Source organism: Eleginops maclovinus, chromosome 10 (genome assembly GCF_036324505.1).
Source record: "Eleginops maclovinus isolate JMC-PN-2008 ecotype Puerto Natales chromosome 10, JC_Emac_rtc_rv5, whole genome shotgun sequence".
NCBI classification, from domain to species: Eukaryota; Metazoa; Chordata; class Actinopteri; order Perciformes; family Eleginopidae; genus Eleginops; species Eleginops maclovinus.
The window spans coordinates 19990245-20006203 of record NC_086358.1 but is presented as its reverse complement, the minus strand read 5'-3'; the positions used below and the strand labels follow the sequence as shown (position 1 = coordinate 20006203).

Sequence of the window (15959 nt, the reverse complement as noted above, 5' to 3'; positions counted from 1 at the left end):
TCATGTTAAGGTCGCCACAATTAAATCCATGACGGTAGAAATAATAAGGTAATTCTCTTTCAATGAATTAGTGATGCAAACCAAAAAAGGTGAGGGGAGAGGCAGGAGTGAAGCAGTACATAGAGCTGGAGCTACCTCACAGTGTAATCCGAAAATGAAACACCTTGGTCTTTTAATAAGTGCTGAAATATTCCAGATATCATTCCTTACTCCTTATTTATTCCTTCACCGGGTTAGCTCATGTTTTTATCCATTCATCCATCCATCTTCTCCCGCTTTTCCGTCAGGGTCGCGGAGGTAACAGCTCCAGCAGCGAGCCCCAAACTTCTCTTTCCCTGGCCACATCAACCAGCTCTGACTGGGGGATTTCAAGGCGCTCCCAGGCCAGCGAAGAGATATAATCCCTCCACCTGGTCCTAGGTCTACCCCTCGGTCTCTTCCCAGCTGGACGTGCCTGGAACACCTCCCTAGGGTGGCATCCTCACTAGGTGCCCGAACCACCTCAACTGGCTCCTTTCAACGCGAAGGAGCAGCGGTTCTCCTCCGAGTCCCTCCCGGATGACTGAACTTCTCACCTTATCCCTAAGGGAGATGCCAGCCACCCTGCGGAGAAATCCCATTTCGGCCGCTTGTATCCGCGATCTCGTTCTTTCGGTCATGACCCATCTTTCATGACCATAGGTGAGGGTAGGAACGAAGATGGCCCGGTAGAAAGAGAGCTTTGCCTTCTGGCTCAGCTCCCTTTTCGTCACAACGGTGCGGTAAAGCGACTGCAGTACCGCTCCCGCTGCTCCGATTCTCCGGCCCATCTCACGCTCCATTGTTCCCTCACTTGAGAACAAGACCCCAAGATACTTGAACTCCTTCACTTGGGGTAAGGCTTCATTCCCTACCTGGAGTGGACAGTCCATCGGTTTGCTGCTGAGAACCATGGCCTCAGATTTGGAGGTGCTGAACCTCATCCCAGCCGCTTCACACTCGGCTGCGAACCGATCCTGTGAGTGCTGAAGGTCACAGACCAATGAAACCATTAGGACCACATCATCTGCAAAAAGCAGAGGTGCAATCCTTAGCCCACCAAACTGCAGACCCCCTCCCCCACGACTACGCCTCGAAATCCTGTCCATGAATATCACAAACAGGATTGGTGACAAAGCGCAGCCCTGGCGGAGGTCAACCCTCACCGGAAATAGGTCCGATGTGCTACCGAGGACCCGGACACAGCTCTCGCTTTGAGAGTACAGAGATTGGATGGCCCTGAGTGGCCCCCTCACCCCATACTCCAGCAGTACCTCCCACAGTATCCTGGGATTGGAGATTGGAATTGATCCCCCTTCATACTCCAGCTCCGCCTCTAACATAGAGGGCGGAGTTGTCGGATTCAGGAGTTCCTCAAAGTGTTCCTTCCACCGCCCTAACACACTATCAGTTGAGGTCAACAGCATCCCATCCTTACTGTACACAGCTTGGATGGTTCCCTGTTTCCCCCTCCTGAGGTGTCGGACGGTTTTCCAGAACAACTTTGGTGCCGACCGAAAGTCCTTCTCCATGGCTTCTCCGAACTTCTCCCACACCCGCTGCTTTGCCTCGGCACCTAAGACCTTGAGACCACAGCTCCCCACCGCAGCTTCGGCAATGGAGGCTTTGAACACCGCCCACTCTGGTTCAATGTCCCCAGCATCCACAGGGATGCCTGAAAAGCTCCGCCGGAGGTGTGAGTTGAAGGCCTCCTGGACATGGGACTCCTCCAGACGTTCCCAGTTCACCCGCACTACACGTTTGGGCTTAACAGGTCTGTCCAGAGGCTTCCCCTGCCACTCGACCCAACTCACCACCAGATGGTGATCAGTTGACAACTCCGCCCCTCTCTTCACCCGAGTGTCCAAAACATGCGGCCTCAGGTCCGATGATACGATAACAAAATCGATCATGGACCTTCTGCCTAGGGGGCTCTGGTACCACGTACACTTATGAGCATCCTTATGTTCGAACATGGTGTTTGTTATGGCCAATCCATGACTAGCACAGAAGTCCAGTAGCAAACCACCACTCCGGTTCAGATCAGGGGGGCCGTTCCTCCCAATCACGCCCCTCCAAGTGTCTCCATCATTGTCCATGTGTGCGTTGAAGTCTCCCAGCAAGACTAAGGAGTCCCCTTGAGGAGCCCCATACAGGACTTCTTTCAGGGTCTCCAAGAAGGCCGAATACTCTGAACTGCTGTTTGGTGCATAAGCACACACAAGAGTTTTCTCCCCCATGACCCGCAGGCGTAGGGAGGCGACCCTCTCGTCCACTGGGGTAAACTCCAACAAAGTGGCACTCAACCGGGGGCTTGTGAGTATCCCCACACCCGCTCGGCGCCTCACACCTTGGGCAACTCCGGAGAAGAATATCCAACCCCTATCAAGAAGTAAGGTTCCAGAGCCGACGCTGTGTGTAGAGGTGAGCCCCACCAGATCCAACTGGTAACGCTCCACCTCCCGCACAAGCTCCGGCTCCTTCCCCCGCAGAGAGGTGACGTTCCACGTCCCCAAAGCCAGCTTCTGTCGCCTGAGTCTGGTCCGTCGAGACCCTCTGCCTTCACTGCCACCCTTCTGGCAGCGCACCCGACCCCATCGCTGTTTCTCGTAGGTGGTAGGCCCGCGGGACGGGGAAGCGGAGGTGTTGCCCATGTTGCTTTTTCAGGCTGTGCCCGGCCGGGCTCCGTGGCAAGCCCGGCCACCAGACGCTCGCTGACGAGTCCTCCTTCTGGGCCTGGCTCCAGAAGGGGACCCCGGGCTTCCTCCGGGCCGGGTATCCTCGCTTTCATGTGTGTTTTTCATGAGGTCTTTTGAACCAATCTTAGTCTGGCACCTTACCTGAGACCAATTTGCCATGGGAGACCCTACCAGGAACACAAGGTTCCAGACAACACAGCCCCCAGGTTCATTGGGGCACACAAACCTCTCCACCACGATAAGGTGCTGGTTCTTGGAAAGGAAAGGTTTTTATACACTGACAAAACCACATCCAGTTATCCTTTGATTAACAAAACAACATCTTTTTTTACTTATTCAGTCTAATCCGACCCCTATTCAATCTGATACATTTCTGACACCAACGGGTTTCCTTGGTGCATTCAAGGACATCAAACGATGCTTACTTCAACTCTGTAGATAATCCACCTGTTTTCTTCATTTATTTTATAGATTTCCTTCTGTGTTTATTGTGTTTATTTAACGGATTATAGATCAAAGTAAATCATGAACCCCTGCCACATTTATAACCCAAGATAATTTGCAATGGCCTGATGAAACAACATGAGGATGGACAAAAAATTATGCTTTTAAAAAAAGATAAATACAAAATAGATTATCAAAAATACAAAGAAAAATACAAATACAATAAAGATGATATGGTGCTAAAACATTCACTTAGGATAAATACTTTGAAAAAAGTGTCTTAGCCCCTCCAGACTGACCCAGCTATATTTAATATGGCATTAAACAGATTTCCACACATTTAGAATCCCATGGATCCCAGACGAATCTTTATTTAAACAGGGAAAATCACATTAAGGTAATATCACAGAATATTGGTCACAGAGCTTTAGATGTGAGATGTTTTTGTTTTTTTGTTTTTCTGTTCCCATAATTACCATTAATCTTTATTAAAGGCATATTTTTTCAAACGCTGTGTGGTGTGCTAATTGTGGCAAGCTGCATTCAAATCACATCAGACTCTCTGTACGTTGTGTTCTGGAGAAAACAAACTCGCTGAAATAAACTTGAGTGAAGAACTGGTTTTGTATCAGGATCAGTGTCGGCGCGGAGGAGGAGCAGTGTGATTGGTCGGTCTGACAAGTAAAACATGCAAATGCTGAGCCAGGTGTCTACAGAGGCATAATCGCAGTGTGATGTGTGTGTGGGGAGCTGGCCTGGTCCATTTGTTAGTTTATGGATCACCGCTCCAGTTCATTTGAAGGAGTGGGGGTGGAGATGGAGAGCATCATTTCCTAAAGCCCCCTTTCACCCTTAGCGCTGAACGCCTCTCTTCCACTATCGACTTACTGTCTTCATATGTCCATGCCCCCCCGGGCCAGGCCAGTCATCATGCTATAAAGAGGCTGTCAGGACCCCCCCACCCACAACCCCCACACACACATAAACAGCCTAGGGTGATAAAAGTGACCCTTTCTAATCCCATGCAGTGTCGTCCTAAAGCCAGAAGCAATAATATTAAAACTATTTGGTTCAACTTAATATTATTGCTTTTAACTTAAAGGTCTCCTATTATGCTCTTTTATGGCATATATTATAGGTCTCAAATATATAAAAAAAAACATGTCTCTGACGTGTTTTGCGCAAAATACCAAACAGATCATTGATTTTAGCATGTCCGCTATCCCTCTGTTTCAGCCCCGTTTTCGAAAGTAATGATTCTGTGACTGTTGCTTTAAATTTGAGCTGAGCTGAAGCTGGCCACGCTCCTTCCCTAACCCTAACCCTAACCCTAACCCCCCTTTGGAGCGTCATGATCTCTCCACTGAAGAGAGGTTTCTAACGGATAAACTCAGCTAAACGCTGCCGTTAATAAACACCATATTATGTTCAAACCACATCCAGCATTATCTCTGAAACACTTCTCAGTGTTTACCACTAGAATAGAGACATTATATGTATTATATATACAACTACTCTAAGTCCCTCCTGCAGACATCCTGCTGAACACACACACACACACACACACACACACACACACACACACACACACACACACACACACACACACACACACACACACACACACACACACACAGAGGGGCTGGGGAGGGGATTCAGCTCCCGACTGCATATTGCGGACGATAGGTTGGGACGTGTCACGTGGGCGGGACGTTGCCAGGAGTTCAATGTAAAGCCAGCCCACATTTCCCTTATGACGTCATAACCGACGCAAATCTGGATCAGCTCGTTTGTACCCCTGTTTTTAGAGATGTGAGTAAGGAGTAAAAGAGAGAGGGTTGTATTTTCTGACAGTAAGTGAGTCTCCTTACACACTGAGGACATATATTTATGTATAAAAGACATCAAAAAGTGCATTTTGCATAATAGGGGACCTTTAAAGTGTAGTTACGTGAAATTTGTTGACATAATACATTTAATTGAAATCAACTTTTCTGTTTTTTCAGTGTAGACTGTATACCCTTATTGTGCAATATAACTTAAATAAAATATATTTAAATGTGCAATATACCCTTTCTTTTTGTCTCTCAATTCGTTTACAACTACCTTTGTAATTGTATAGTGTCACTTTCTTACCAAGCTAATGTTCACTTGTTCTATTGGCAGATTTCTGAACATATTACAATCTAAAACACCTTGTTTTCATTACATTTTTACTTGTTTTTGGAGCAGCATTATTTCCAGTGCAGTGAGTCTCTTGAGCTGTATATAAATCTTTCTATCTTCTTATCCATTTCCTACCACGGCCTGCCATTAGATGTGATAAGCAGATTCTACAGAGCCTTATGATTCGATGAAGTGGACCCAGACCCTCATTTGTACAAACTCTGTAATGTCTGTCACACCCTATTATATAACCTGTCTGTATCCCTGTCTTCATAACAGTCTGCTCAGTAGGCAGCAGGAACAGAGTGTTAATGTATCCTCAGATGGGTGGAGGTGTGTGTGTGTGTGATGAATGATGTGGTGCAACACACTCCTCTATTTAATCTCTTCCTGTAGCTAATTACCACCTCTCTTTTCTCCATCTTCAGTTCTGCATATCGCCCTTCTTTCTTCTCCATTTGGCAGACACTCTCATTTTATTATGGCCCACACTGGCCTTTTATTGCCCACTAGCAGCAAACTTTGTGCAATTTGTCATAGGAGGGAGTGTGGATGAGCTCTATTGGCTGCCACTGACGCTCTCACCTAAAAATCTAATCAGATCAGCGCGGGGCTCTAATCACTTCCTCTCTCGCCTTGATTGCATTTATAGACGTTCTGTCGCTCTGTGCTGCCCCAATCGAGCATTTCATAATTATTCTCCTCTTACATTTGTTTATTTATATCCTTCAGTACAGTGCCTTTGCTGATGAGTGAAGATGAGAAATGTTTGGATGCGCGGAGAGAAAGCGTCAGAGTCTTTGGGAAAGATCTGGAATCATTACCAGCACTTTGTGCTTGGAATACGTTCTTAACTGCCTTAACATTCAGAGCAGTGCATTGTTTTATAACTGTTCAACAATGATACATAAAGGCAATAAATCAGAAGCTTAAGGTTGTTGTAGTTGGCTGTACGTTCTGCTGATTTAGGAAACAGGAAGTGGCAAGTGGTTTAGTAACAACTGTTTAAAAATATCAGACTAAGCAACACATCAACTTGCATGTTTCCGTCAGAAACCAAACACAAACAAAAAACTGTTTAAATCACTGTTAGTCTGGCAGTGTTGACAGCCACCATACAGTTTGGGAGTCTATACTTTAAAGAGTCCTCTCCTGCTGATGTTCAGGTGTATATTAGTATGTAGTGTCTCTACTTTAAAGAGTCCTCTCCTGCTGATGTTCAGGTGTATATCAGTATGTAGTGTCTCTACTTTAAAGAGTCCTCTCCTGCTGATGTTCAGGTGTATATCAGTATGTAGTGTCTCTACTTTAAAGAGTCCTCTCCTGCTGATGTTCAGGTGTATATCAGTATGTAGTGTCTCTACTTTAAAGAGTCCTCTCCTGCTGATGTTCAGGTTTATATCAGTATGTAGTGTCTCTACTTTAAAGAGTCCTCTCCTGCTGATGTTCAGGTGTATATCAGTATGTCTCTACTTTAAAGAGTCCTCTCCTGCTGATGTTCAGGTATATATCAGTATGTAGTGTCTCTACTTTAAAGAGTCCTCTCCTGCTGATGTTCAGGTGTATATCAGTATGTAGTGTCTCTACTTTAAAGAGTCCTCTCCTGCTGATGTTCAGGTGTATATCAGTATGTAGTGTCTCTACTTTAAAGAGTCCTCTCCTGCTGATGTTCAGGTGTATATCAGTATGTAGCGTCTCTACTTTAAAGAGTCCTCTCCTGCTGATGTTCAGGTGTATATCAGTATATATTGTCTCTACTTTAAAGAGTCCTCTCCTGCTGATGTTCAGGTGTATATCAGTATGTAGTATCTCTACTTTAAAGAGTCCTCTCCTGCTGATGTTCAGGTGTATATCAGTATGTAGTGTCTCTACTTTAAAGAGTCCTCTCCTGCTGATGTTCAGGTGTATATCAGTATGTAGTGTCTCTACTTTAAAGAGTCCTCTCCTGCTGATGTTCAGGTGTATATCAGTATGTAGCGTCTCTACTTTAAAGAGTCCTCTCCTGCTGATGTTCAGGTGTATATCAGTATGTAGTGTCTCTACTTTAAAGAGTCCTCTCCTGCTGATGTTCAGGTGTAGATCAGTATGTAGTGTCTCTACTTTAAAGAGTCCTCTCCTGCTGATGTTCAGGTGTATATCAGTATGTAGTATCTCTACTTTAAAGAGTCCTCTCCTGCTGATGTTCAGGTGTATATCAGTATGTAGTGTCTCTACTTTAAAGAGTCCTCTCCTGCTGATGTTCAGGTGTATATCAGTATGTAGTGTCTCTACTTTAAAGAGTCCTCTCCTGCTGATGTTCAGGTGTATATCAGTATGTAGCGTCTCTACTTTAAAGAGTCCTCTCCTGCTGATGTTCAGGTGTATATCAGTATGTAGTGTCTCTACTTTAAAGAGTCCTCTCCTGCTGATGTTCAGGTGTAGATCAGTATGTAGTGTCTCTACTTTAAAGAGTCCTCTCCTGCTGATGTTCAGGTGTATATCAGTATATATTGTCTCTACTTTAAAGAGTCCTCTCCTGCTGATGTTCAGGTGTATATCAGTATGTAGTATCTCTACTTTAAAGAGTCCTCTCCTGCTGATGTTCAGGTGTATATCAGTATGTAGTGTCTCTACTTTAAAGAGTCCTCTCCTGCTGATGTTCAGGTGTATATCAGTATGTAGTGTCTCTACTTTAAAGAGTCCTCTCCTGCTGATGTTCAGGTGTATATCAGTATGTAGCGTCTCTACTTTAAAGAGTCCTCTCCTGCTGATGTTCAGGTGTATATCAGTATGTAGTGTCTCTACTTTAAAGAGTCCTCTCCTGCTGATGTTCAGGTGTAGATCAGTATGTAGTGTCTCTACTTTAAAGAGTCCTCTCCTGCTGATGTTCAGGTGTATATCAGTATGTATTGTCTCTCCTGGGACATGTCTCCATGCTTTAATGTTCTAAAAGTATACTTAAAAAATGCATATGTACACTTTCCTCTTTGCTGGCTTTGAGCTTCATGTAGTCTTTGTCAAAACAGCTTTTAAAAGCGGGGCTCCTCTTTCAGCAGTTAGATGTTGGGTGTCCAGGCATCATGAAAGGCAGGAGTGTTTCAGTGGCAGGATGATGCCTCAGAGAGACATTATGCTCATGCTGTGAAAGCAGGCCGGCCTTGGATCTAACCATGAAAGAATCTTCGCTTCTTTATGTCCCTCTTATTATTTCAGTCCACATCTGCTCCAAGTACACAAATGTTCCTCCTTCCATTAGTGTCTCCGTGAATCCACAGGAGACATCTGATCCTGTATTGATTTTCCCTTTTAAATCATCTGACATGATGTAGCAGAGGGGAAAGATTATTTGAATGAGATAGATTCCCTGCAAGGCTACTCAACTCCAAGGTTTCCACTCTTCTGTCCTCACTGTGAGGATCAACCGTGTGTCCACCCTCACAATGTTGTTTGGCCAAATGTCCCATCATTTTGTTTTTTATTTTAAAAAATGTCTTAATTTGTTTATTTATTCTACACTTTGCAGTTATTTTAAAACAAAACACGCAAACTTTACCAAACAAAACATGTACACTTACCACAAATGTTGTAGCACATGGTGGAAAGGAGCAGGGAGAAAAACATCTTATTTTACCCGTCCCATCTTAAAAAACATATATCAAGAAATGAAATAACCATTAAAAAAAAGGCAAATAAAAAGCTATACTCTGTCAGTCACAGTAGCTTACAAATACACACAACCAGATCACAATCAAACTTCTACCTTATATTGTCTGATTACTTTTTCTTTATGCATTTACTTAAACTTAGAAATGTTCATACAGCCTTTAAATCGTTCGTCAAACAATTCCACCTTTTTAACGCCAACTACAGAGACACACATCTGCTTTAAAGTAGTATGTGTAAACTGATGTTCAAAATTAAACTTTCTCCTGTGATACTCATCCAAGTGTTCTGGTAATATTGTTGTTATTGCTTTATACATAACTAAAGCCGTCAGTAATTCTATTAAGTCTTTACATTTGAACAGCCTTGTCTCCATAAATAATTTGTTTGTATGTTCTCTGGGTTGTACATTATGCAAAATTCTCACAGTTTTTTCTGTAACATAATTAAAGGTTTTAAATTATTAATGTAAGTGTTGCCCCACACTTCAACACAGTAATGTAAATATGGGAATATCAAAGTAATGATTTTATTTTCCTCATGTTCCAGGTTCAACTGATCCACTACAACCATGAGCTGTACACAAATTACACAGAAGCTGCTAAAAGCCCCAATGGACTGGTCATAGTGTCAATATTCATGAAGGTAAGTGTGCAGATGTTTACTGCTGCCTTTGATTTTCTTGTTTGACATGTCATGAACCGTGATTTGTAATGGTTTTGAGCTTGGAAATATAACGAATCCTTGCATGGACAGGATTTTCCGACACTCGCAGACCTGGTTTATTCAGTGGTGGAACACAACATGACAGGTCACATGTACAACACACAGATGGGACAGAGAGTGTAAAATTCAACAGGACTGAAAATGTAGGAGTGACAGTGCCCTCTCAGGCTGATGAAACTTATGTCATAGGTCAGTTGACCACTAATCCAAAGATGTCATTATACCGGCATCAATATCTGTTTTGCTCAGGTTTACGAAACACTTCAAACGAGATGTTATTGCAGAAGATTCAGATTTACTGTTGTTCTTGTATCAAAAGAAATCCAGCTGGTAGCCTACTGTTTGCAAATACAGTTTAGGAGGGGAATAATAACTAAAAGCAGGGCTCAGGTGTGTAACTTAGCTAACCGGCTAACTTCGACCCCAAGTATGATGGGTAAAGTAATCACGGATCATATTCATTCCAAAGTCAATTAAGATAAAAACATTTGGTAGCGTTATTAATGAAATGCCTCTTTTCGTGAATCTCCTTTTTGATTCAGACATCATTATTTAGTATTTACATGAATTGTTTTTCATACTGTACATTTCAACATATTTCTGACGGCTTTGAGGAGTTACACATTTCATAAAAGTGCAGATGTTTACCACATCACTAAATGTACCTGGCCAAAGTAATTCATGGAGTGTCCGACACTATAATCAGTCATAGCTCTGAGAGCTTTTGTCTGGCTTTCATAACAGTAATCAGAAGAAGAACTGGTACGTTTAGCCTAGTTGTTTTACACCTGTATGTTATTTGGTTTTGCTTTGAGATCTGTACTGAGACGAGGCCTGGGGTTGATTAATCGGGGGGAAAAAGCCCTCAGGATCACCAGCCTGAAAGAACTGAAACGTTGACTTTAATTAACTGTATTATGTCAGCAAATATCACCTAACTGTATTAGGTTAGTAGTAAGCAATAATATTAAGTTGAACCTAATATTTGTATTTGAACTTAATATTATCGCTTTCGACTAACCTAACACAGCTATGTGAAACCTGTTGACATAATACATTTAATTCAAGTCAACGTTTCAGTTTTTTTAGTGTATCTGCCCAATCAAATAATAATCCACCTTTTCCTACAACAAGCAGGCAGACACACAGTGAACAATATGGAGAGATTTCTTTAAATAAAACCAAACATATACAGCACCATCCATATGCCAAATGATGGTATTTCTGCATACCCTCTTTTTTTTAGTTGATGATGAGGTGGAGTCCAATTATGTCAAATATGGATTTAGTGGAGATTTTGTAGGTTTTTTCATGATTTCAATCAACCAATGTTCTAGTTCATATTGGGTTCTATTTTACGCTAGTTGATAATACTTTGACAAGACAAGGGAGTATTTGCGCATTAAAATAGATCCTTCACGAACTTTACTACAACCCCAGCAGCAGTCTTTGTGCTCCCCCCTTTCCCGCTCCCTGGGTCTTCACATGCAATCTTCACAATGTTCAGCTCAAGAACCCACAACTCACCAACAATTAACAATCCAATTATCCTGCAGAGACAACAATGCGCTCCTTGGCTCCTTGTCAGCGGTGGCAGTGCCCCCCCCCCCTCCCTTTGTTGTGTGTGAGAGGTCTCCATCTTCAGTGAGAGGCTCAGGGATCATAGAGCAGCCGACATCCTCAACACTCTGAGTGCCAAGGCACACAAGTTCAGCTGATAACTGCTAATTAGCTCCCCAATGTCAATGGGACCATCATATAATAGAGACAGGAATCACTGACCTAGGTCAACCCCCCCCCCCCCCACCCCCAGCAGCAGGAGTGTGTAGGAGGAGGTATGAAGTAAAGAGGTGTAGGTGGTTGGTGAATAAGACTGAAGAAATGGTTATTCTGCTTGAGAGACATCATTGTGATCAGTGTTGGGTATAGTTACGTTGGAAAGTAGTTAATTAGGTTACAACGTTACTATCAATTAAAAGTAATCAGTTACGTTACATCGTTACCTATTAATAAAAGTAACGCGTTAGAGTACTCCTGCGTTACCGAAAATTAAAAGCCGTTTGCAGCGCCTCGCACATGCTGCAGCTTAACTGACGCAGACACACAGCCTACTTTAAATGCACCGAGAAGTCCTGACAATGAATAACATCATCCAACCAAATTAACTCTGCAGGATAACAATAACAAGAAAGACAGTCAGTTATATGCCACATAGCATTTTATTTTTTAAATCACAGAACATGTGATCAAAATTCAGGAGTTGCCTAACGTTTGGTACCCAGCCCAGGTAGCCGATATGATGCAGTTATGAAAGTGCATAAATTTACGTGCGCTTAAGTAAACAGAATCTGAGGTAAACAGGTTGCAGATTCAGATCCATTTATAAATTAACGACCAAACAACGATCTAACAAAAATGCCGAATAAAACGAACAATAAAATCGCTCACTGGCACACAGCAGGCACATTACAAATATAGCCTAATAGCTGAACTATGAAAATACTATTCAAGTATCACAGGCTTAAACTCACATTTACTCTTCAAAGATGGAGACTCCACAGTTGAAATTGGAAGCATCTCCTCAACCACATAACCGGCGACAATCTTCTTAATTTCACTGGCAGAGAGGGTAGAGCTAGAGCTAAAACTCAGACGCTGTTGCTTTGGAGCTGGTGCACCACCGTCGTCCTCCTCAGCAGGCCTTGCTACCAGCGGGATAGAGTGGTGCTTCGATGCAAGATGTTTTTTTAAATTCGAAGTGGAATTTTTTGAGGTCGACAGAAGCTTTTCAACAACACAGAGAGTGCATTTTACCGTTATGTTGTTCTTGTCCTTTTCGCTGGTGAATTGAAAATAATGTGCGTACTTCCACGATGAAAACGCTGACCTCTCTGCCATCTTGCCCGGGGGTTCGAGACACTCACTCACACACACACACACACACACACACACACACACACACACACACACACACACACACACACACACACACACACACACACACACACACACACACACACACACACACACACACACACACACACACACACACACAGGTAATGTAGGTCAGCAGCAGGGCACAGACGCATCACAGCGCTGCGCCTCCGCTGACACATCCGCAGGTGGCACAGAACTGTCTGACAAAAAGCAGGCTGCAGTCGGGATTTTAACGGATTACTTTAAAAAAATTAAAATAACTAAGTTGCTGATTGCCGAACGCACGAAACTAACGCGTTACGTTACTCGTTACTCGATAAAAGTAATTAGAGTACTCTGACGCGTTACTTAGTCACGCATTACCCATAACACTGATTGTGATTCTAACCCTGTATTTCCATCGATGGAGAAGGGAAGTCATTGGATTCGAGTGTCTAATGTTTGAGATGTTTCATTTTTGGACAGTTGGAGGTCTTTACCAGCCATTAAACTCATCCTGAATCATCACAACAGGAGATTAGAAACTGAACATTTCTGGTTGTTTGATAAAAATCCAAAGCCAGTGAAAAGACTTTATGGAAAGAATTCAATCACAAATGCTGCCAAGTCGAAAATCTGAAAATACTTTGAGATTCCAGTGTGGAAGATTGAGGTTCTCCTATATTGAAGTTGTAAAAATAATATTTAGAACGAGCAGCGTCTCCCGCTTTGACCTGTTCTGTGTTGTAGAATCCTAAAGCATTTTCCCTGTAAGTAAATTATTGTCCTTTACCAAAGATTCCCTCTGCGGAATTACAATTTTAAGGAAGACAGGAAACCTAGATATTCAAATAATATAAATCAGTTAACAGATAACAGATAACAGATTCATTTTGGAGAAAGTATGATTTTTTGCCTTGGCAGATAAAGACTTTGCTGCCAAGTAAAGGAAGTCAGTCACATTCATGCATCCATGTATTCATTTGGTGTGTGAAGCTCCTATTTATTTTAAGCTGTGCACATCTTAAGCTCAGTGATTTGAAGCGACATGCACTTCACGAGCCATAGTTAACTTCTGACTGTTGTGTTAATAGACACTTGTATTTTACAAGCCTACACTTAAGAAATAAATCCTGTTAAATTACAGTAAGTTACTGGCAACTATATTTGCCTAGACAAAAAGCAGCAATCTTCTTTATTTTGATGCCTTTGGAGAAATGACTTTGTGTTTAATGTAATCTAAATAGGATGGTGTATCTTGATGCTGCAGAATTATTTTCAAATGAATTAAGGGTGGAGCAACTCTATCAAACTCAACTAAAACAGAGTAAATACCGTATTGTACTGTAATATCGCACAGGAGCTTGCTGTTTCTTTTACTGTATGTCTGATACAGGCCGAATATGTATTGTTTTTACAAATGTTAAGGTAGTGTTATCAACAGATATTTAATTTATTTGTATTTTATGCAACTTTATATTTTTACTCCATTACATTTTCCTGTCAACATTTACAAGTTACTTATTACGAAATATAACAAATAAATGTAAAATGAGCTCCGCGTCAACGTTAAGTTAATGAACACATAAAATGATCCACAGCTATTATCCACTGATATATAATCATAATATTCTGAAATCGGAAATTTTGGACAAAGTCTTTGATACTTAGGTATATTTTGAAGCTAATACTTTTGAACTTCTAACTTAGATTTTAAATGCAGGACTACAATTTGGTACTTCTACTTTTACTTTAAGTGAATGATCTAAGTTAATATTCCATCTCTGTTTTAGAGCCCATATAATGTTGAGTGATCTCCAGTAGTGTTCAAGGGGAAATGTACATTCTGCATTTGACCCATTTTAGTTTATTGAGCAGCTATTATGTACGGCGCCCGGGGAGCAGTGTAGGGAACGGGGTAGCATTTTTGTGGTCTTGAACCTATGACCTTCCTGTTCCCAAGTCCAGTCCCTATGAACTTCACCACCACTGCCCTTATAAGCAGTTCTAGTGCATGTGATCACCGACATGCAAAGAAAGTCACACAGCTTTAAGATTAAACCTTTGAGTTCTGCATTCTACCAAAAAGTGTGAGAAACCAGTTTTCACTTGTACATCCTTTTTATTACTTGCTGATAAATACTCCAGCGTGATATTCTAAGAAACACATCCAGAACACTTTTTGTGAGGAATTAGTTTCCCAAGAGATAAAAAAAATCTGGCTTACACACACACAGACACTAGTAGTAGCCGACAGGTGGCAATTAACATCTTTATTAAGCAGAAGCCTGTGTTTCTCACTATTCAGTGACTCATGCTTTCTAACGTTAAAAAAGGTGTCCGAAGATTTCCGTTCCCATCGCTGTGACTCAAAGTGCCGAGCAGGAAGGGCCTGGGCGTGGAGTCGTGAGACACCATTAAGGACAGCAGTGGGTGATGCAGCTACGTGGGGTCCAGCGGGGAGGCTTTTTTATTTTTTCTCAAGACAAAACCACTCACTGACTCATTAGAAAGTGCACTCATTTAAAGTAGGACAATGTGAATCTTCTAGATGCTTGAGTTGAAGTAGTAGTACTCAGAGCTTGTGCTTGAGTAAAAGTAGAAGTACACAGATCTTGTACTTGAGTGAAAGTAGAAGTACTCAGATCTTGTTCTTGAGTAAAAGTAGAAGTACTCAGATCTTGTACTTGAGTAAAAGTAGAAGTACTCATATCTTGTACTTGAGTAAGGTAGAAGTACTCAGATCTAGTACTTGAGTAAAGTAGAAGTACTCAGATCTTGTACTTGAGTAAGGTAGAAGTACTCAGATCTAGTACTTGAGTAAAGTAGAAGTACTCAGATCTTGTACTTGAGTAAGGTAGAAGTACTCAGATCTAGTACTTGAGTAAAGTAGAAGTACTCAGATCTAGTACTTGAGTAAGGTAGAAGTACTCAGATCTTGTTCTTGAGTAAAAGTAGAAGTACTCAGATCTAGTACTTGAGTAAGGTAGAAGTACTCAGATCTTGTACTTGAGTAAGGTAGAAGTACTCAGATCTAGTACTTGAGTAAGGTAGAAGTACTCAGATCTTGTACTTGAGTAAGGTAGAAGTACTCAGATCTTGTACTTGAGTAAAGTAGAAGTACTCAGATCTTGTACTTGAGTAAAAGTAGAAGTACTCAGATCTTGTACTTGAGTAAAAGTAAAAGTACTCAGGTCTTGTACTTGAGTAAAGTAGAAGTACTCAGATCTTGTACTTGAGTAAAGTAGAAGTACTCAGATCTAGTACTTGAGTAAAGTAGAAGTACTCAGATCTTGTACTTGAGTAAGGTAGAAGTACTCAGATCTAGTACTTGAGTAAGGTAGAAGT

General features: G+C 42.0%; 1 protein-coding gene across 2 annotated transcripts in view; it reads left to right on the top strand.

Annotated features, from left to right (window-relative positions):
- LOC134870920 (carbonic anhydrase-related protein 10) overlaps positions 1–15959 on the top strand; it is a 316734-nt gene that overhangs the window by 283300 nt on the left and 17475 nt on the right. For both annotated transcript variants that reach the window (XM_063893449.1, XM_063893448.1), the window contains exon 6: positions 9519–9614. In XM_063893449.1, coding sequence (XP_063749519.1) covers positions 9519–9614 — 96 coding nt within the window. The remainder of the gene's footprint in view (positions 1–9518; positions 9615–15959) is intronic.